Below are 23,168 nucleotides of genomic sequence, written 5' to 3' on the forward strand. Positions count from 1 at the left end.
AAGGCCATTATTAGGAAGAGCACAGGGACTTGCACAATTGAGCAAATATACAGTTATGGATCAGAAGCTGTACAGCCATCCATGTGCTGCATAGCTAAGAATTCTGTTTATGGCATTTTGAAACTGTAATTATTGCTACTCATTAGCAGACAGATTCCACATTCCAGCATCAAGGGAACCCTTCTAGCGTTGTTTTAGGTTCTTACTGAAGATTACATTCCTATATTTAGGCAGTTGGGACAAATCTGTTTTCAACATTCAATGAATCTACTGTTGATCAGGGTAATTTCAGATAAATTAACATGGAATGCCATGGTCTATGTACACCGAAATTGTTTGAAATATTTTCCATTCACACAGCACTTTAAGCCAGAAGTGCTACCCTTTATGAGGCCACTTAAAAGAGAGCATTAACAGAAGAGGGGGAGGTTCGGGGGGGGGGGGGGAAGAGGAAAAAGAAACACATATGGTCTTACAATTCTGCTAGCACTGCATAAACATAGTAGATCAAGGGTTGGCAACCTTTCAGAAGTGGTGTGCCGAGTCTTCATTTATTCACTATGATTTAAGGTTTCACGTGCCAGTAATACATTTTAACATTTTTAGAAGGTCTCTTTCTATAAGTCTTTAATATATAACTAAACTATTGTTGTATGTAAAGTAAATAAGGTTTTTAAAATGTTTAAGAAGCTTCATTTAAAATTAAATTAAAATGCAGAGCCCCCCAGAATGGTGTCCAGGCCCTGGGCACTGTGAGTGCCACTGAAAAAATCAGCTTGCGTGCCGCCTTCGGCACGCGTGCCATAGGTTGCCTACCCCTGTACTAGATCATCAGCCCCCACAGAGAAATGTCAAATAATATTCACTATCTGTGCTTTTGCTTCCAACAGTGTTATTCCAACAGGATACTCATTCCTGTTCTACCTCTTTAGTGCAAGACTAGCAGTACTCTTCAGCTTTTAAAGATTTGACACTTCAGAACAGCAGCAGTTTTGCCAACTAATTATTTCATCACATGCCTTGTGATGCTGCCTGTTTTTACTAAATCTCCAACTCCCAATTCAAAATACACCTCTACCCCGATATAACGCTGTCCTCGGGAGCCAAAAAAAAAATCTTATCGCATTATAGGTGAAACCGTGTTATATCGAACTTGCTTTGATCTGCCGGAGCATGCAGCCCCTCTCCCCCCCAAGAGCTGCTTTACTGCTTTATAGCCGAATTCATGTTGTATAGAGTCGCGTTATATCGGGGTAGAGGTGGACAGACTTTCTAATTTTCAAAAGAGAAAGTGTCTAGCCTCATGGGAGTGGAGAAAATCCTAAATAGCTATGAAACCAGGAAACATAAAAAGAACCCAATATAGGGTCATGATTTTTAAGCTAAAATCCTGGTTTCTGAATATTTAGCATCGCCAATATTTCAGCATTAATGGGGTAGAGAATGAGTCAGATCCCTATTGGCTGTCACACCTCATCCTGTCAGGATGTAAACAATGCCCCCCAAAACAGTCTGTTCCTTCAGTTGCCCAGGAAGCAAGCATATCAGGATATAGGCCAATTTATCAACTGATGATGATCAATTAAAAAACCACCACCATCACCACCACATACGAAAGAAATAGAAACAAGTGGTTGGGGGTGGGAGGGATAGCTCAGTGGTTTGAGCATTGGCCTGCTAAACCCAGGGTTGTGAGCTCAATCCTTGAGGGGCCCCTTAGGGATCTGGGGCAAAAAATCAGTACTTGGTCCTGCTAGTGAAGGCAGGGGGCTGGACTCAATGACCTTTCGAGATCCCTTCCAGTTCTAGGAAACAGGTATATCTCCTATTATTAAGGTACCTTAAGAAGATAAGGTCACAACTCTAAGAGGTTCAGGGTAGGGAAAAATGCACTCTGAATTAATAGAACTACAGATCTGCAAAATAGACCAGTGAAAAAAGCCTTCACATAAGAAGTTGGCTAAAAATAAGAGCATCCTGAAATAAAACAGCCTCCCGTACCTTGGAAACAAGTGCTACCACTCACAGTATGAGCAGAGACACTCAAACACTGAATCCAAGCAGTACTGTTAGTAAGCATGTAGCCGCTTCATGAGTGTCTGAGAAACATTCCCAAGGCAGACTGTGGCAACCTAGCCTCAGTCTCATTTTTAAAACAGAAGACATAACAGTATAAAATGCACCCAGACATCCATTTAGACAGGCCTCTTGATAACAGCACTGCCAAGCAAGCAAACTGGAATCTAAAACAGATGGGTAAAAAAAAATCAATTTAAGAAAAAAAATCAGATTTTTAAATTAAAGTCAGATATTTATTTTGTTATTTTAAAGATTGTAAATTATTTTTAAAAATAAAGATGTTTAAATTCAGACTTTAATACAAAATTGTTAAAGCCTAAATTTATTAACTCTTAAAACAATAAAAATAAATACACAGAATCCATGAGCCTATCAAAAACTGGAGTTAAAAGCTGCTTTTCTAAAGACAGAAAGAAAGAAAAAAGGGGGGAGGAGAGAATTAACTTTTGAGGTCAAGCTTTATAAATATGGCACAACAGGTCATGTACTACATTAAGGGCTAGTTTTATTTAATAAAAATAAAATTTATATGCTGTTGCGTTCAATTAAATTCCAGTTATCAAGCTAATGCACCTCAATACAAGTCATGAGCAAAAAAAGTTAATCTAGTAAATAAGCATCATTCACCATCTTCTAACATACTAAAAGCGTACAACTAATTAATACCCTGAAAATATTAAGCTACATAATTGCTTACATCAGTGCATATAGTGTATCCTCCTAAAAAGCAAAAAGATGTACCAAATCTATTGTGAAGGATCTGTTTAGTTATAAATCAACGTGTTTTAATGGTTGTATCCACAGTGAGAATGCACCTTTCTTTAGAAAAATAACAAATGGAAAAGTTGATTAAAATGGATTATTTAAATGGAGGTTTTCCACTTGGTGATTTAAATCCTGATCAAGAGTTTAGTGAGACTTACAGTCTTTAGTATGCGGTGAAATAAATACTGTACATGGGAATACAGGCCTTATGTAAGTTTCCAAGACCTATTTAAGAAATAATTTAAAAGGTAACTTTTCTGTTGAGATGAAAGCTGAAAACAAACTGAGACCTACAGCCCAGTTTCAAAATAGGAAGGTATTGTAATGTCTAAGATGCATAAATTGAAGAGATGAAAGATCATAGGTCTGAACTTACAATTTTGTTGGATGGATGAAAATTGAGTGAATGGTTGTTAGGATGTGTGGTGTTTTTTTCTCCCAGCAGTCTTATAGGATTTTTATATTTCATTTTCTATAAAAACAGGTGACAATATCATATCCAGACCATTTCACCTGGATAAGACAATGCCAGCTTCTTCAATCCAGAGCATGAGACCACCTGAATCAATATTGTAGGGAACAGACTTTCCACAGAAACAGTGTAGAACTCCAAATATTTTTAAAATTGTTGACTTAAGCAGCACTTTTCCAAACTAACACTAACTAAAAGTGACCTAATCCAATCCTTATAGATTAAGTTACATGGAGGCAAAATAGACCTCACACCCGACATATCCAAAGATCTAGGAAGAAGATGATGCAAGGCAGAGTAAGCAAAATTCACAAACCATAAGAATCAAGGGTAAGGTCAAGAAGCCTTACAAGCCATCTGACAGAAGACAAACAGTCTCAAGATTCTGAAATATCACATTGATGTGAGGAAGTCACCTCAACCACCACATGCAATAATCAGAGGCTACATGAACATTTGCCCTGTCTGTAGACACACTGAAAGAAAGCCTGTTAATGAGAAGTGCTGCTCCGTGCCTGCAATTTCAGCTCTGACTCGATGCAAGTCAAGAAGACTGCAAGAGCTGAAGAAACAAAGAGGAGTCCCTGTGGCACCTTAGACACTAACCAATTTATTTGGGCATAAGCTTTCGTGGGCTAGAACCCTCTTCATCAGATGTATGGAATGGAAAATACAGTAGCAGGTATACATATACACATAGGACATGAAAAGATGGGAATTGCCTTACCAAGTGTGTGGGGGGGGGGGGGGGTAAATCAGTCTAATGAGAATTCAATTAACAGTAGAATACCGGGGGGGGGGGGGGAAATCACTTTGGTAGTGGTAATGAGGGCAGCCCGTTTCTACCAGTTGACAAGGAGTGAGTAACAGTAGGGGGAAATTAGTATGGTAAAATTAGGTTTTGTAATGACCCATCCAGTCCTAGTATTTATTCAGGCCTAATTTGATGGTGTCCAGTTTGCAAATTAATGCCAGTTCTGCAGTTTCACATTGGAGTCTGTTTTTGAAGGGTTTTTTGTTGAAGAATTGCCACTTTTAAGTCTGTTATTGAGTATCCAGGGAGGTTGAAGTGTTCTCCTACTGGTTTTTGAATGTTGTAATTCCTGATGTCAGATGTGTCCATTTATTCTTTTGCATAGAGACTGTCCGGTTTGGCCAATGTACACGGCAGAGGGGCATTGCTAGCACATGATGGCATATATCACATTGGTAGATGTGCAGGTGAACGAGCCCCTGACGATGTGGCTGATGTGGTTACGTCCTATGATGGTGTCCCTTGAATAGATATGCGGACAGATTTGGCACCGGGGTTTGTTGCAGGGGTTGGTTCCTAGGTTAGTGCTTTCGTTGTGTGGTGTGTAGTTGCTGGGGAGTATTTGCTTCAGGTTGGGGGGCTGTCTGTAAGTGAGGACTGGCCTGTCTCCCAAGGTCTGTGAGAGTAAGGGAACATCCTTCAAGATAGGTTGTAGATCTTTGATGACACGCTGGAGAGGTTTTAGCTGGGGGCTGTAGGTGACAGATTGATAGAGACAGAAGGGTACCCAGAAGTCACCTACTACGAGACAGGCCCAACAAAAGAAATTAACAGAACACCACTAGCCGTCACCTACAGCCCCCAAATAAAACATCTCCAGCGAATCATCAAAGAACCTTTTAACATTAAGCATATGGAGCCAGACTTCAATGTAATAAGCATATTAAGAATGCTGGCAGGATGACAAACTCATCAAGGTGGACCACCATCCTGGGAGGTGAATCTCATGCGAGTCTGCAGTACTTCACCTTTGTAAAAATCTGATCAAGTGTGAAGCTAGCCTACTGCTACCTGGAACCCGATCTTCCACATAAAGTTAAGTTCACAGGACTGAATGTTTCAAAAAGAGCTTTAATCCAAATTAGTATTCCATATCATGGTGCACACAAGCATGACAAAGGGCTGCAGACATTGACCTACCCTCAACTAATTCACAATCAACAGAAAGCTTACAAAATGAATAGAGTATCAGAGGGGTAGCCGTGTTAGTCTAGATCTGTAAACATGCATCCAACGAAGTGGGTATTCACCCACGAAAGCTCATGCTCCCAAACGTCTGTTAGTCTATAAGGTGCCACAAGACTCTTTGCTGCTTTTACAAAATGAATAGAGTGAGTCTTCAAAGCAGGCACAGACACATAAAGAAGGTAGTAAAGCAGTTTGAGGTGGGTGAGAACGACCTTGACCGCTATCCTTTCTTCATGAAATTACAGGTCCTTCTCACAGATGTTTTTTGAGATGCTAGGACATAAGTTATCTACTGGAAGACACCATACTTACAGATCTTTACCGTCATCAGGAATCAAAGGTCTTGAGAGCCCTAGATCTGAAATATTATCTAGGCCACATTCTCTCTCAATCTGATAGAATCAACTCTGCCCAGCCACAACAGTAGAGAACCACACTTATCTGAGCTAGTATGAGGCTTACAGATCATCACACTTCTCTCTCTCAACTTTGCCAGGACCTTTGCTAAGAGAGGGAGCAGCAGAAAAGTAGACATCTCTCTTTCCCTACAGTATGAAAGGGCATCCTTTGCTAATGAGACTTTTTATGGAAGCCATGAGCAGGCCACCAGTAGTTTTCTGCTTTGGTAAGTAATGAGATCCACCTCAGATATCCCTCAGAAGAGAATCTGGCTGGCACTTCCAAAGCCTGAAGCCACTTGTAAGGATCTATTCCAGATGATCTCATCTGCAATTGTGTTCTCCTTTCTTGCCACGTACATATGTACTATGAAAGTCTCGTGGAGTAGAGCACACTCCAACCCCTGAAGACTTACCTAATAGGTGGCAAGACCCAGTACCTCCCTGATTGTTTTTGTGTTCTTTATGCAACAGAGAGCCCTGATAGTCACTGAACCAGGAACGCTTCTGGGGATACTAAGCACTTGGACACCTAAGGCACATACAGCCACACTGATCTCCAGTTCATATGCAACATTCCTTGAAAGACTAAACTCCCTGGATACTGAGACCCTATGTATAAGATCCCCTATCCTAAGCTGGATGTAACCATGATCGCTACAGTTTGGACAGGAGACATTTGGAAGTCCATTACAAACTAAGTTCTCCTCAGACAATGAGACACTGACGTCTCATTACTGGGATGTGACAGGAGAGTTGCTTATGATCACTGCTACCCATGCCTGATACTGGGCTAAATCCACGTTCTTTCTCCTGGACTAGCTTTAAAACTCCCCTAGCATTTTTCTTGAGGAATAATGTTACTGAAGGTGTGAATTTTTTTTGCATAGCTTCTCCTGCCCTTTGGTTATGAAGGCATGGCCACCCCTGTTGAGAAGCGTTCCAAAATGGACTGGCAAATTGTTCATTAAAATAAGTCTCAGTACTACTGATCAGGATTCTGAGGTGCAGAGTGTGGCCACTCTTTCCTCTAAGTAAGTTCTTAAACTGCTGCCAACATCCTGAGGGAGGAGATGATTTTTTTTTAAAACTGTCTTTAGGAGACACAGCAGCTTGATGTATCTGCCACACCTTCACCAGTGGCTCCAAAATAGGGTGCAAGGGCATGATAGCTATTGAATGTGGGTGAGCTGATGTTCCTCTGCAATGAATATGTACTTCCAGTCAGAAGAGTACTCCAACTCATCTGAGTCCAAGTAACAATACTCAATCTTGGATAACACCCTAGAATCTGATTTGTCCAAGCAATATGGAGGGGGTACTTAGCACATATTAAGTACTCTAGGAAACACCAGCACTGGCTACACTGAAGATTCCAGTGTTGAGGCCAGAGCTTCCTGGACTATAGGGTACAAGCTTCAGCCTCAGGACAAAGAGTCCATTGACTTTGTAAAGAGATTCTATCCCTTCTGATGCAGAGCAAGAAGAATTTTTTTGAAGTACTGTGGGCTTCTGGGCAGCCTCAGGGCCTATGCGATATAAAATACCAATTCAGCCCCTTCCCGAAAACAGCTATTTTAGTAATTTCTTGGCTCCACCCAATTCAGGGTTGAATTCCTCCTCACCCCCTACCCCCGGTTGGGTGGCCCTTTATATCTGGCAGCAGCTCTGAAGTGGTCATTTTGCAACTAGCAGCGTTTCCTGCTCTTCTTCCCCACAAAGCTGGTAATTACCTATAAGCAATAAGAAAGAAAAAAAATGGTGGACAACTGGAGCAGATGGAATATTCTAACGGTCAGGAATGATTAAGCTGAATCATCAAGAATATACCAATACTCAGAACCAATCCATTCTAAATTTCAACCAGAAGACACAATGGGGAGAACCAGGAAGTTTAGATATAAAGCTGCATGTAGAAAGGGGCTTCAATAGACTCAAGCTGTGGTGTGGTTGGTTCTCTTGTCACCTCTTCCACTTGTCTTTTGCAGAGCTACAAACCTCAAGCATGTATTTTCAAGAAGCTAATGCAGAGCTCTCAACTTTGCTGTTCCTAGCAGAAAGCACTTCAGCTTTGAAATAATTATGCTGGGTTTATTGGGGAACAGGGTCTGGGAAACTGGGTCTGTGCATGGATGGTGCTGGCAGTCCGTCCCAACATTCCAGTGATCTAGGCTGGCTCTGGCTTTAGTTTTCAGATTATCCTTCAAAGCACTGTGGATGAGCTTGGGCTGGACTTCAAGAAGTTTCCCTGTATTGCCTGAAGGAGGAATTGAAGCCACTCCCTATATTGCTAGTGCTCAGACTGACATATGGACATATAGCTGACACCCCCACACATCACAGTAGATGCCTTCCTTCATTCTTGAAGGCATACACCACCCCCCCACCACCAAAATACAAAAAAGCACAAGCCAAGATGACTTACTTTTTTTGTATAACCTTGATTTGAACTTAGCATCAAGCAAATGCTTGATGCACCAAGAACTGCTGAAGCACAGAGTCAGGTGCCAGTATACTTAGAAGAGCCAGAAAAACTTCAGGGGAAGAGCTCCAAAGGAGAACTGCTGAAGCTCCCACAAAAATAAAGGCAAGAACATGCCAACATGGTATTAGAGAGCTGAAACATGCCACAGTAGGCAAATAAAACTGCCAAGGCAGTTACTGGAGCAGGCCCTCAAAACACTTGCAGGAAAGACCTCACAAATTAAGCAACTGGACTGGCAATTAAGACTGACTGGAAAGGACACTAAAAAATAAAAAGAGTGGACCGAGGCAGTACGAAATATTAGAGCAAGACAAAAACAGTTAATGATTAGCTTCTTCACCACCATTACCAAGAAAGAACTGAATGGTAAATCTGGAGATCAGTATTTATACCCAGCAGATGACCTGGTTCACACTTACTGTCCACAAGAGTAAACAATCTTTAATAAATAATGGAATTGTAACAGTCTTTCAGTAAGGAGCCAAGACCCAAGAGCAAGTATTCTGGTAGATGGGGTCTTCAGAGAAACTTTTAACACTACTTCTCTAACATTGCAAACTCTCTCTCCATCAGAAACTACTAAATATGCCAAATTGTGTAATGGTGTTAATAGCATGCACAAACTACTTGGTTTAATCCTGTTAGAAATTATTTGATTTGTGACCTCTGAACATCCGTCTTTCAACAAGAAAGGTTATTACACGATCTAATTTTACTCTGATGAAGCACTGATACTAACATACCGGGGGGCGGGGGGGGAGAAGGGGGTGAGGGGGAAGAGAAGAGAACCCACAAAGGAAAGCTAGGACGCAATCCGGTCTAAAGCCTTGATCCTACAACCGGCAATATGCAGGCAGGCCCGAGCCCACCCAGCTCCCTAATAGTCAGTAAAGCTCCACACAAGCATACAGGTCAGCCTGTGGAGCTGGTGGCAGCATCAGCATCTAAATCCATCCTCCACTTCTAAAAATCTAGACAAATGAATTCAAGTCATTAGACAATGCCTATAATAAGACAGCAAAAACCTAGCAGCTTACCTTCAGACTTCAATTTCGTAAGAACAAATATCAGGTAGTTGTTAAAATCTGGATACTGATTCAGTTGTTCCAGTTTCTAAAAAGTAAGGTTATTAAGGAAAATGTATACGTTTCAAAGATTACACTAAAGTTGACATTGATTACTTAGACATGTAATTGCTGTTACTTCCAAATAGCACTCTACTTCCACAGTGACAAACCTTTAAAACACAAGTGATGCTCTCGTACATAAGACTCTTTAACATTCACCTGAGATATTAGTGGAATGGAAACAGCAACTATTAATGTTAGACATTTTTAAGTCAGTAGGTCCACATAACTTGCATTCAAGCATTTTAAAAAGAGCTGGCTGAGGACACCTAGACTAGTAATGCTGATTTCAAAGAGTTTCAGAAGACTGGGCTAACATTCTGCCACTATTTTAAAAAAAGATAAACAGGATAATGTAGGTAATTATAGGCCTGTCAGTATGATAATAAAGGGGGTGATATGAGACTTGATTAATAAAGAATTAAAGGAGGGTTATATAATTTATGCCAATCAACATCAGTTTATGGAAGACAGGTACTGTTAAACGAACTTTATCTCTTTTTTGATGAGATTATAAATTTGGTTTGTAAAAGTAATAGTGTTGATGTAATAGACTTCTTGAAGGCATTTGACTTAGTCCCACATGACAGTCTGATTAAAAACTAGAAAGGGAAAATTAATATGACATACTTTAAATGGATTAAAAGCTGGCTTACTGATGGATATTAAAATGTAACTTGTAAACAGGGAATCTTGGAGTGGGTGTGTTTCTAGTGGGGTCCCACAGGAATCTGTTCTTGATCTATATTATTTAACATTTTTATTAATTAGAGAAAAAACAAAAATTGGAGGAGTGGTAAATAATCAAGAGGACAGGTCACTGATTCAGAGTAATCTAGATCACTTTGTAAGCTGGGCATAAGAAAATAGAACATTTTAATATTTCTACATATAAATTATACCTCTAGGAACAAAGACTGTAGGCCATACTTATAGGATGGAGGACTCTATCCTGGGAAGCAATGACACTGAAAAGGATTTGGGGGACATGGTGGATAATCAGATCAACAGGAGATCCCAGTGTGATTCTGGGGCCAAAAAGGGCTAAGGAGATCCTGGAAGGCATGAACAGGAGAATTTCAAGTAGGAGTAGAGAAGTTATTTTGCCTCTATTTGGCACTGGTGCAACCGCTGCTGGAATACTGTGTCCAATTCTGGTGTACACAATGCAAGAAGGATGTAGATAAATTGGAGAGGGCTCAGAGAAGAGAGTCACTAGAGTCATTAAAGGATTAGAAAACATGTCTTACAGTAAGAGACACAAAGAGCTCAATCTATTTAGCTTAACAAAGAGACAGTTACAGGGTGACTATCACAGTCTTATAAGTACATATATATAGGGAACAAATATATAACAACAGGCTCTGCAATCTAACAGAAAAAAGGTATAACATGATCCAATGTCTGGAAGCTGAAACTAGACAAATTCAGACTGAAAAAGCAGTATAATTATTTTTTTTAAAGTGAGAGTAATTAACCATTGGAACAACTTATCACAGGTTGCAGAGTCTTTATCACTGACAATTTCTAAATCAAGGTTGGATATTTTTCTAAAAGATATTGTTTAGAAATTATTTGGGGGAAGTTCTACAGAGAAGGTCACACAGGATGATCACAATGAAATAGCTAGCACAGCTTGTAATGTAGAGGGTAAAAAATTTGAAATCAGTTTCCAGCAGTTTTAATACTGAAGCACAACATTTGTATGCATCTTGAAAATGGAGGTCTTAATTAACTTCTAAGCATCCAGGTAGAGTCCTTTGTACTATTCATGGTTAAGTATTTAAAGTATGAACAGCATCAACTTTAAGCAAGCCATTGAACCTCCATTCAGCAAGACATTAAAGCATGTCTAACATTTTTCATTTTTTACTGAAAAATAATACTGCATTTCACCATTAAAACTACTGAAACTGACTTAGTATGGTCTCTGAAGCATAAAAGTATGATCTTTAAGACTTCAACAAGACCATTCTCTTGCTTAATACTAGGCACATGCTTAAGCAGCTTCCCAAACTGCAGCTTAATTGAGCACTAAGAGTTGAAAAATTTTTTAAGCATGAATGGCTGATGCATTGTAGCATTTTGGGGGGGGGGAGGGGAGGGGACAGGTGTTACTTAAGATGGTAAATATTTAATACAAGATAATCCTGACATATACATGCCCATTTCCTAGAATTCATATTCATTCTCTCTCTCTCTATGTAATACACATACACACAGGAAGGATTATCTTGTATTAAATATTTACCATCTTATATGGTATTACCATCACATATATAGATATAAAAAAATATAAAACTCCTGGGGAAAATCTGCACCACTGCAATGCAGAAAAATACCCGCTCCCCCCACAGATTCCCTTCACTTCCTTGCAGAAAATGGTTTCTGTGGGGAAGCAAAGAGAAGCTGCACTACTGCTCACTAACCCCTCCTGGCAGCAGCAACTCAGATGATTGGGCAGTCAGGGGAGAAATAAATCACTTGGGGGAGGGAGGTCTGGGCATCCCCTGTGGCACCCAAGGACCTTAGTCCCAGCTGGGAGGGGCAGGGGGGGGAAGGACAGAGATGGAGTTCCCCGTTCCCGGCACAGAGCAGCCATGGCTGGGTCAGATCAACCCCCAGAAACTTCCCCTGGCTGCAGGATGCTCTCTACCTGGGAGGGAGGAAGGGGGGGCAGGGGCTTGGCAGGAGGGAGCCGGGGGGTGGGGGAAAAAAAAGAGGCTTAGCTGGGGATGGGGGTTGGGTACAGGGGGGTCTGGGTTGTGTGGAAAGGGGAAGCAGTTCCCTGTACAGTGACCCCTCCCCTCAGCCACACATCTGGAAACCCCTCCGCAACAGGAGCCCCCTGCATCCAGAACCACCACCGCCCCCCCCTCCCCCAAAGAGCCCCCTGAACTCTCCCCTGCACCAGAAGCCCCACTCCCCCAGCCCCTGCACTGAGCCCTAGCCACCTTCACCTGGACTCCCGTGCAGAGTCCCATTCCCCCTGAACCGAGTCCCTGTGCATCCAGATTCCCCCTCACTGAGCTTCCCGCACCCAGCTTGTGCCACACAGAACACTGTTACTCTTGAGGGAATTCTATGCCAAAAAATTCAACTTTTTAAAATTCTGCATATTTTTTGTCAAAATTACACAATATAATCACACCATTTTCAATTATTTTGGTAACTTATTTCAAAACATTTGTCAGCAAAATAATTGAAAATGCTGTGATTATATTGTGTAATTTTGACAAAAAATATGCAGAATTTTAAAATATTGTGTGTGTCTGCACTAAATTAAAAATTCTGCGCACATTACCAAAAATGCCATGAAGAAACTATAAAGAGTATTACGGTGTTCATTAATGAGTCATTCTAATGTACTGCAAAAGGCCTACAGTTTTTCTATGATTTGTCATTTCCAGTTATTCAAAATATGCAAGTATTTCACTGCTCCTTGACTAGCAAGAGTGATTTTGCATGTTGCTAAATCCTTTTATTTCCACTCCCTGGTTAACTCACCAATAGTACTTAAATATCTGAAGTTGCAAGTCTGCAACATCATCATGCTGTTAACTCCTATATTTAAATTATATATTAGAAAACCAATTACACAAGAAGATTTCTAAATAATCATGATTATCTGTCCAACAGGCAACTGTTACCTGACATTAGTTATTCAGTTTTTGAATATGACAGAGTTTCAAATAAGAAATGACTAAAAATATCTATAAATAGTTCTAATTTGTATCAGGTAATGACTCCATTCAAAAATAAAAGCTTTACAGGATTGGGCTACCAACGCCCTTATCTCTCCTTTGCTGTGAAATAGAGTATGAACTATGCTGGAAAAGCCTCTCGTGTGGAAAAACGGTTGGAAAAACAGAATCAATATGGCATGTGCTACACATCTGTGGGAGATGGTGAACAAGAGTCAAATAATTGTAGTCAAGACTAGCCTGACTTAGGTTTTGTCTACACTGGCACTTTCGTTGTTAAAACTTTTGTTGCTCAGGGGTGTGAAAAAAAAACAAAACACCCACCCCGAAAAACAAGTTTTAACAATGAAAAGCCCCAATGCGGACAATACTTTGTTGCCAGGCCACAAAGCTACCATCCCTGCTTGGAGGTGGTTTTATTTTGTCCCCAGGCAAGCTCTCTCTCGGCGATAAAGAACTGCTACACAGCGCACCTTACAACGCAGTGTAAGCATAGACTAAGACGGGGTCGGCAACCTTTTAGCAGTGGTGTGCCGAGTCTTCATGTATACACTCTAATTTAAGGCTTCACGTGCCAGTCATACATTTTAACGTTTTTTAGAAGGTCTCTCTATAAAAGTCTATAATAGACAACCAAACTACTGTTACATGTAAAGTAAACAAGGTTTTCAAAATGTTTCAGAAGCTTTATTTAAAATTAAATTAAAATGCAGCTCTTACTAGTTTAGTGTGATCCTTGCCCTTGCTTTTCCTTGCTGAGTTTTCCAATGTCTGGTGGCACGTATTTAGATACTTTAAGCTGCACACAGGCTTCTGAGTTATAAGTTGATGACTGGCTGGCAGGAGGTCAGCGGCTGGAACCCCAGATCAGCAGCTGAGGTGAGTGGAGCTGGCGGCTGGTAGGGCTGAGCAGGGCCGGAAGCCTGGGCCTTGTCTGGCAGGGGGCCTGCGCTGGAAGCAAGGTGAGTGAGGCTGCAGCAGGGATCCCGGCTGGTAAGGGGCCAGCAGCTGGAACCCCAGAGCGGCAGCGGGCTGAGCAGGTCAGCCCACCCAGCTCTGGGGTTTCAGGGGTGGGCTGAGCGTCTCCGCCAGCCCTCCTCTGGGGTTTCAGCCACTGGCTCCTGCCAGTCTGGGGTTCCTTCAGCGGGCGCTGAGTTGGGACCGACAGCAGGACCCCGGCTGGCAAGGGGCCAGCAGCGGGGGCAGGCTGAGCAGCTCAGCCTCATGCCGCCCTGGGGTTTTCAACACCGGCTTCTGCGTGCTGGGGTCTCAGCCCACTGCCAGCCTGGGGTTCCTTCCCCCAGGCCAGCAGCGGGTGCTGAGTGGGGCTGCAGCAGGGGTATCCCAGCTGGCAAGGGGCCTGTAGCAGGAACCACAGAGCTGCAGCGGGCTGAGCTGCTCACCCCGCCGCAGCTCTGGGGTTTCGGCTGCCAGCTCCTGTCAGCTGGGCTCACAGCCCGCTACCAGCCTGGGGTTCCTTCTCCCAGGCCAGCAGCGGGCGCTCAGTGGGACCCACGGTGGGAGCCCGGCTGGCAAGGGGCAAGTAGCGGGAACCCCACAGCGGCGGCAGGCTGAACGGCTCAGCCCTCCCCGTGTGCCATCGAAAATCGGCGCACACGTGCCGTAGGTTGCCGACCCCTGGACTAAGATGTATGTTGGGATGCAGCCATTTTGAGACATTCCCCTTTTAAACCTACAGAAATAACTACCACAAAAATCAACTGGAGTCAAACCTTGCTATTACCTCTGCATTGTTCCCCGCTCCCCCCCCCCCCCCCAAAAAAGGAAAAATATAGTGCAAGCACAGCAGGAAGGAGAACCAGAAGAGATGTTCTAAGTGGAAACCCCAAAACAACACTGAAGCTACTGGCCTAGGATCCACAGGATTTTCCAGCTCTAACAGCTTCTTCCTCATTCACTGTTTGAGACTGTTGCCAACTTCACATTTGAGGGTTTGTCTGGTGACTTCCTGCTAAGATGTAGCTGTTTACACACTCAAAGAGAGACAAAAATGTCACTGAACAAAATTTCCAGAGAATTTTATATACATACACACACACATGCAAATATAGTCACAAAATCATTCACAAGCAGCTCAATAGTGTTAATAAATCCATTCCATGCTCTCTTCTTACTACATTCTGTTGCACACCAGAAGCAACTACACCAGTACACTGTCATCATCAGGAGAGCACCCGCTGCTCATTAGGAAGGGTGCTCTGTACAGGGCAGCCAGGTTGGCTGGGGTTGGTTAATTTCAGCTGAGCCTCCCTTTCTTGTCAGCCTGGATTTGAGCCAACAGGTTAGTGAAAGGGAATGCCCAGAGCCAGGGGTAAGAGGGCATTCACCTGACCTGAGCTCAGCGCTGCAGGGAGCCAAAAAAGTAGATTTAAAACTAAAAAAAATAAAAATAAAATGAATAAATAAATCAGCTAGCCAGGCCTTGTACCCCTCCACTTCCAGGGTTTCATTTCTCAAAACAGCTGGGCAGCTAATCCCACGCCAAACCAGGGGAAGGTGTAAAGGGGAAGCAAAATCAAGCTAGCGCCACCTTTGATCCTGTATCTATTGGATTTCCGGGAAACCGGGCGGGTGGATTCCCCCCCCCCCCCCAGCCTAAGGGGAGGATCTACAGGACTTCAGAAACCCACTAATTTCAGGGGACAACTAATAAAAGAACAGGGACAGGAGTGCGGTCAAAGGGTCATAAGAAGGGAGCCTGACGGGGACACCGAGCAGAGAACCCCGGACAGCGCCCACTGCTCCTCGAAGGCGTCAAGGGAGCCAGTGGACGCCGCCCAGAGGAATTCCGCCCGGATACGTGAACGGACTAAGGACCAGAAACAAGCCCCACAGTGTAGTAAGGGATTCATCCCTGGAGAAACGGTGACCACTCCCCAGCCCCATCGGAACACACGGTGCTGTCTCATCCCACCCCATCTTCCATCCGTGCAGCTCTCTCACTGGCTAACCTGGCTCCCTTGCCCAGCCCACTTCATTAGGGTGTACTACCTATTACAGAGCAGCAAGAAAGAACACATTTGGGTAAAAACAAGCCCTGGCTAATGTGCTGCTCTCTCCAAAGTGCACCTGGCTTTAGCAAAGTATTTAATGAGCCTCCACAAACTTCTTTTCCTTGCCTGCAGATTATAGTGATCTTAGCCCAAGAAGCCCTGGAATGTGATTCCTTCCAAGGACATGTTCAATTGAGACATAATGACATTGACTTGGTGTGCAACAGAATGTAGTAAGAGGAGCACAGAATGGATTTTATTCACACTATTGAGCTGCTTGGGAATGTTTTATTGGTTACATATTGGTAACTTCTTCCTCTCAATGTCACTGTAATTGGCAGTGAAAGTCGTTAGATTTGTCACTAGTCACTGACACTTATTTTCTCACTAGGAAAACCAAAAGGTCACTAAATCTAGTGACAAAGTAGCTAAGTTGGCAACTGTCAGATTCTTGGGTCCTCCCACTCCTTTTAGGTTTTATTGCAGGTGTATATAATATGACCCTGCATCAAATAAGCCTTTCAAGCCTACAACTAACTTTGTATTTTAAAAGGCATTTTAACATTTAACATGACCTGTGTTTAATTTAGTTACATGTGTCTGAATGTCCAACACAAGAGCAACAAGGGCAATCAGCCCATATTAATAAGAAAACAAAAATCAATTTAAAGTGCCTTAAGTTTGTAGCAGCTGGCTCATGCCCCACTGGAACACATTATTAAGCACCATGCTGTGATAGGACAGCAATCTCAGCGACCTGCTGAAGCAGGCCCATAAATGTATCAAGTGGATTTTTATTATATAGCACTGTTCTGCAAGTTATATTAAAAGAGGTTTTTTCAAAACTGCATCATATAATAAAAACAGTAAAAAACCGTCACTTACTAGGGCCAACACCAGCAGAGTACATATTTAAGGTACAGGTCTGTCGCATCTTACGCACATTTAACATGCTCGATTTCAGCTTTATGCAGTCGGCAAAAACAAAAAAACAAAAAGAGAAAATACTGTACCTGTAGTGCGGGCGATTCCACCCACCATTACACTCAATGTAATTCTGACTATACGCGATTTTTGCTTTACATGCTGACTGCGGAACGTAACCCCAGCGTAAGATGCGACAGACCTATATGGCATATGCTGGAGTGTCACAGCACAGCAGAGAGCTACTAATGTCATTTTAAGAAAACAGAATGAAAAGAAATGAAACCTAAATGGAAAAAAAATTACATTAGATATCTTTCATTTCCCTTCCTATTGGGAGCATTCAGCATATGAAAGTTCCCTTTGATTACATACTTCATCAAACATCTAGAATGACAAAGTTAAAAATATGGGATGCAGTCAAGTTATCTTAAGACTGCATTAGTATCTTTGGTAGTTAAAATTACATTTACTTATCACTATTTATGTTATTTGCTTAGCATTTCTCAGCTTGATGAAATTACATAAACTAGTTTCACTTTTGTTTAGTCAACTTCTAATCATTTCATTTTTCAGGATGCCGCTCACCAACACAACTGTTTAAGAACATTGCAACAGAAATTTAAGTTTATAGAAATATGCTATCAGATTTATTTGGGGGAGAGGGTTGTTTTGTTTTTTTTTAAACTAATTTAGAAATTGAGACAAGTAGAACAAGATAGTATCCCTTTAATAATCTAAATATACCTTATTTAATCAAGGAGACAACTTAAAAACCACAATTTAAATCTATTGTTACAACCAACATGATTACGGTAACTGAAAGACTAAAAATTCTCTATTTTAAATTTGGGATTTACTTTATACTCAGAGTACTGTCCAATGCACAGTTTCCCATTTGCGTGTCGGTCTTTCACACAGCAATAGGGGAGAAATTAAACATCTTAAAATGGAAAAATGCAGTTATAAATAAGGCTACAATTTTTTCATGGATGTCATGGAAGTCGGTTCCCTTGCCACCCATGGCAAACAGAGGTGGAGGGACCACAAAGCTCCCAGCCGCCGTGGGGACCCCGGATCTCAGAGTGGGTCTCAGCAGCTGCGAGCAGTGTGGGGACCCTGCAGACAAGTTCCCCATTGTGTCATGGATATTTTTAGTAAAAGTTACCAACAGCTTCCATGAATTTTTCTTTATTGCCCGTGACCTGTCTGACTTTTACTAAAAAAAAAATCCATGACAAAATCTTAGTCTTATTTATAAAAATCACATGAGTTCACAAAGGGAGACAGCACCTGAAATAACTACATTTAACTTATAAATAAAATTAGAAGTATTCTTAATTTGACCATAAAGCCTTAAAGTAACCAGTTCTTTGGAGGTGGGGAGAAAGTGCAGAAAGTGGAAGTTAAACATGATACTTTCAAGGTATCAAGAATATCAGCTATGTCTACCTGTTTTTTCCTGAAGGACCTCCTAGATGTTTTAGTATTTGTACCTTCATGAAAGGAGAAGGGGATGATGAATCTTTAACAAAAACATTTTCCTGCCCGAAGTTTAGCTAGTCTGACTAATCACTCCATCATCATTGGAGACTTTCAGAGTGCACAAAATCAGAACTGCTAATATAAAAATAGAAGCAGGACAAAAAGTGCTTGTTTTTTTAAGAATCCAAGAAACAAAACAACAAAAATCCATTTTCCCTTGGCAGGTTACCTTCCGTGGTTTAGTCACATAACAATTCACTCTTTCAAAAATCTTCCTTGCAAGCAGTACTGTTTTCACAATGGAAAACCTGAACTTTCATCTATAGATTGAAGAAGCCAATGGAAATACACTTGCCAGCTACTACCACCACCAGATTATGCTTGTTCCATTCTCTAGAAAAGTACTAGGACATAAAACAGGCCCCTCTCACCCCATATCCACCACACATACACAAAAGATAGGGGCACTCTGACAGAGGTGCTAATACCACATGTCCTGCTAAATGAGCGACCCGAGCCTCCTCCCTCGGCTAACTCCCGAGAAAAGAGCAGACTAGAGATATCACAGATCTTAGCCCCACCAGTCAGGGCTAGGGGAAGAGCAGCATTTCTCAACTAGAAAACCCTATGTCCAGCCTGCCTCCAGCCCTGTTGGCGGGATCCACCCAAGCCCTCTATGGAAAGAGGCCTGTGCACGGCCGTAGGGCGCGGGGAGCACTCCGGGAATGCGAGCCCCGCGCTGCTGCAGCTGGGGGCTGGTAGAGGCCCAACGTGGGGTAACCCGGGAAAGTGGCGGATACCAGAGCGGCATGGCCCGGCCCAGGCTTTAAAAAGAAAAGCGCCACTTAGCTCCCGGGTTGCAACAGGTGCTCGGGCGGGGGGCCAGGAGGAGGAGGCGGGTAACATTACCGCCCACGGGTTCCCTCAGCGGTTCAAACCCCGCGCCACGGCCGCCCACCTCAGTACCTGGGCGGGGGTTGGGCCAACAGCGCCCCCAGCTCGCTGGCCTCTCCAGCCACTCGTAGCGCTGTGGCGGCTCCCTCCCCACCGAGCGGGGCCTGAAACCCGGAGAAGCCACCGCTCCCTCTCCCCTTCCCCGGGAGCTTCGCCGCGCCCCGGCGCCCCCCACGCCCACGCCCCGGCTCGGCAAACCCGGGCAGCCCCTGTCCGTCTTCTCCCCCCCCCCGGGGCTGAGGAAGACGCGGAGCCGGAACCCGTGGAAACAGCAACCAGCGCTCAACTGCGCCTGACTGGCTCGGCCTCCGCGCGGCACGCAGCGACCCCGGCCCCAGCTCCGCGGTAGGCCCCGGCCAAGGATACTTGTTGCACCGCTCTCTGCGTGGTAGTGTCCGGGGACTGCGACTCCTTGAGCAGCTGCAGGATCTGCTGGAGCCCCTGCTCGTCGGGTTTCCACTCGTACTCCATCTTGGGTCGCTGCAAAACACAGACAACAGGCGGCCGCGGTTACTAGCGCTACAGGCCTGAGCGCAGGGGAGGCTGCGCCCAGAGCGCGGCCCGCTCTCGCCCCAGCACGCGCGCACGTACCGAGCGGCGGACCCGCGCGCGCCGCGGCCTCCCGCGATAGAGCTGCGGCAGGCCAAGGCGAGCGGCACTGACCTGCTCCTAGCCCCGGCCACCGCCGCCTGCCGTGCGTGCGTGCGCTGAGCGGACTGAGTCACTCACGCCGAATTTGCAGCCTGGTCCTAAGAGCGACGCGTCCCCCCGGGTCTTAGCGCCCGCCGCGCCGCCGCCAGTCCACCCGGCCGGCTCAGCCCTTCTGCCTCCGCCGGCGGCACCAGCCACCGCAGCCGCTTGCCTCAAGCTCCAGGTGCGTCACACACACTCAGCGTGAGGGGATCAATAAAACAATCGATTTAAACCTCATGATCTATGAGGCAGCATTAATGGATCCACATCAGCGCAATGTCCAGCAGCCGGGGCATGGCCACTCATGCCACACGCTCAGCGACCGGCGAGGGCAGCACCCCTCTCTCCTCCAGAGAGTGAGGGACGGTCACTCCGCGCTTTCCCCAGCAACCACCTCAGCAGCACCCTCATACACATTCCACCCCATAGAGCCCAGAGGGTGATAGCAACACCTCCTATCCCTCCCACCCCAAAAACCTGAGACAGCAACAGTAGCAATAGCCCCACAGACCTGAAAACACCAATATATAAGTTATGCCAAGAGTATATTCTGAACAGTGGCAGCAGGGACTAAGCCCCTATCCATCAAGGGATGTGATCCTTTAGGTGGGAAGTCACTTAAGCAAGCCAATGAGAGATGGGGGGGGGGTTCTAACCAGGGCCCCCGCTCAGAGGTAGGTGTATATTGCTGCTCAGTGATCCACAAATGGAGCCAGATGGCTTAGGCACCTAAGGCTTTTCACGTAAGAATAAGTTAGGCAACCCATGCCACCCAAATAGCCAGAGGAGGAACAGGTGATAGTGGTATCCACTTTATAACTTTTAGCCCATTGATTAGAGCATTCATCTGGGATGTGGAAGACCCAGGTTCAATTCCTCCCTCAGGCAACATGGGGGGAGGATTTGAACAAAGCAAGGTCTAACTCTAACCACTGAGCTATTGGGTTTTTCTGATGGGGAGAGGGTTCCCTCCATCTCTCCTGTTGAACTTATTCCATTGTAACTAGAAAATGACATTCATCTGATGAAGTGAGTATTGATCCACAAAAGCTTATGCTCCAATATGTCTGTTAGTCTATAAGATGCCACAGGACTCTCTGTTGCTTTTTACGGATCCAGACTAACATGGCTACCCCTCTGATACTAGAAAATGAAAGAGTCATTGGAGCAGAGGAATTAGTCCTAGGTCTCCCTCCTCCCAAATAGATGCTTTAACCACTGGACTGTAGAATCATTCTTGCTCTCCGGCCCACTGACTTCCATTATTGATGCAATCTTCAATTTTAGCAGCCTTTCACAGGCAAACAAATTATTCCTCTCCCCCCTCCAGAAACTCCTCTTCTAATTTTATTTCCACAAAACTGAGCCATAAGAGATTTTAGTGTACTACATCACTGAAATGGGAAACCTTCAGTTCAGTTCTAGTCAGTTTTAGTTTACTTCTAGTCAGCTAAACTTTTCCCCCAGAGAACAGGAACACTTATTTGTAATATATATTTTAGTAATCAGGTGTCAAACACCTAGCCCACACACAAGATCTAGCCCACTTTATGTATTTATGTAGCCCATTCAAATTCTGAAGACTCATAGGCTATGACTACACTAGCACTTTTGTCGCTCGTGGTGTGAAAAAAACACATGCTGAATGACATAAGTTACACCGACAGAAGCGCCAGTGTGAAAAGCACTGTTAGATGGAGACACTTGTTGGGGGCAGTTTAATTATGTCAATGGGAGAGCTCTCTCCTGTCAGTATAGAGCGACTACATGGGAGATCTTACAGCAGCACAGGCATAAGCTCTCTAGCGTAGACAGAGCCTAAAACACTGGTTCTCAACCTGCAGCCTGCAGGCCACTTGTGGCCCAATCTGCACAAAGCTGCAGCCCATGTGACATCCTCAGGGCCATCTATGTAGTATTGGCTGCAGCCACATAATGCATTGTGGGCCACATATGCAGCCCACAATGGTAAATAGGTTGAGAACCACCGGCTTAAGGGTTGGTCTTCACTACTGGGGAGATCAATGCTGCCGCAATTGATGCAGCGGGTGTCGATTTAGTGTGTCTAGTGAAGACCCGCTAAATCGACAGCAGTGCGCTCTCCAATCGACTCCAGTAGTCCAGCTCCCCGCGAAGAGTAAGGTAAGTCAACCTGAGAGTGTCTCCCGTCAATGCAGCACAGGGAAGACACCAGGGTAAGTCGACCTAAGCTACGTAACTTAAGTAGAGTAACTTACTTCAACTTACTCCAGTAGTGAAGACAAGCCCTAAGTGTATGTCTACTCTACAGGAACTATATTGGCATAGCTGCAGTGCTGCAGCATGTTAGCATAACCCCGTAAAATAGATACAGCCTACACTGCTGAAAGGGGATTTTCCATTGCTGTAGGAACACCACCTCCCCAAGTAATAGTAGCAAGACCAGAAACATAGATCAGCATAGTTATGTCAGGGTGGTGGAATTTTTACATCCCTGAGTGATGTAGCTACGTTGACCTAAACTTTAAGTGTCAGTCAAGCATGAGCTTTCATTTAAAAAAAAAATGTTTGAGGCCTTAACTACTCCTGGGGGAATTCTGTGCCACTATGTGTGTGCAGAATTCATGTCCCCCCACAGATTTCTTTGCTTCCTTGCACAAAAATGACTTTCTGATGAAGAAGCAAAGGGAGGCAAGAGCAGTCATGTGCCCCTCTCCAGCAAAGCGGGCACCTTGTTTTGAACACCTGGAGCAGCCAGTGGAGAGGTAAATCACTGCAGAGCTGGGGACATCCCAGCTGGTGGCTCCTACTCCACGCCAGGCCCAGCTGCTAGTCCCAGCTGTGCAGTGAAGAATGGGACTCCCTCTTCCCCAGCAAGGTGAGGCTGGGGCTGGTCAGACCCATCCCCAAAAACCTTCCCAGCTGCAGGAAACTCCGCAACCCCCCCGCTCCCTGCATCCTAATACCCCTGTCCGCCCAACCCCTGTGCATCTCAACCCCCCATACCCGGAACCCTCCACTGAGCCTCACTCTCCCCGCATCCAGAACCTCCTCCCAAGCCTCCTGCATCTGCACCCCCAACCTTGC

The 23,168-nt window shown here is 44.2% G+C and overlaps 1 protein-coding gene across 9 annotated transcripts in view; it reads right to left on the reverse strand.

The window, feature by feature from the left end:
- Nucleotides 1–23,168, reverse strand: part of TNPO1 (transportin 1) — a 387,652-nt gene that overhangs the window by 117,808 nt on the left and 246,676 nt on the right. For 7 of the 9 annotated variants that reach the window (XM_039544333.1, XM_039544330.1, XM_039544332.1 and 4 more), the window contains 2 exons: nucleotides 19,776–19,889; nucleotides 9,239–9,314 (listed from right to left, as the gene is read on the reverse strand). In XM_039544333.1, coding sequence (XP_039400267.1) covers nucleotides 9,239–9,314; nucleotides 19,776–19,889 — 190 coding nt within the window. The other 2 variants (XM_039544335.1, XM_039544337.1) reach the window with 2 other exon arrangements.

The sequence above is a fragment of the Mauremys reevesii genome, linkage group 6 (assembly GCF_016161935.1).
Source record: "Mauremys reevesii isolate NIE-2019 linkage group 6, ASM1616193v1, whole genome shotgun sequence".
Classification (NCBI taxonomy): domain Eukaryota; kingdom Metazoa; phylum Chordata; order Testudines; family Geoemydidae; genus Mauremys; species Mauremys reevesii.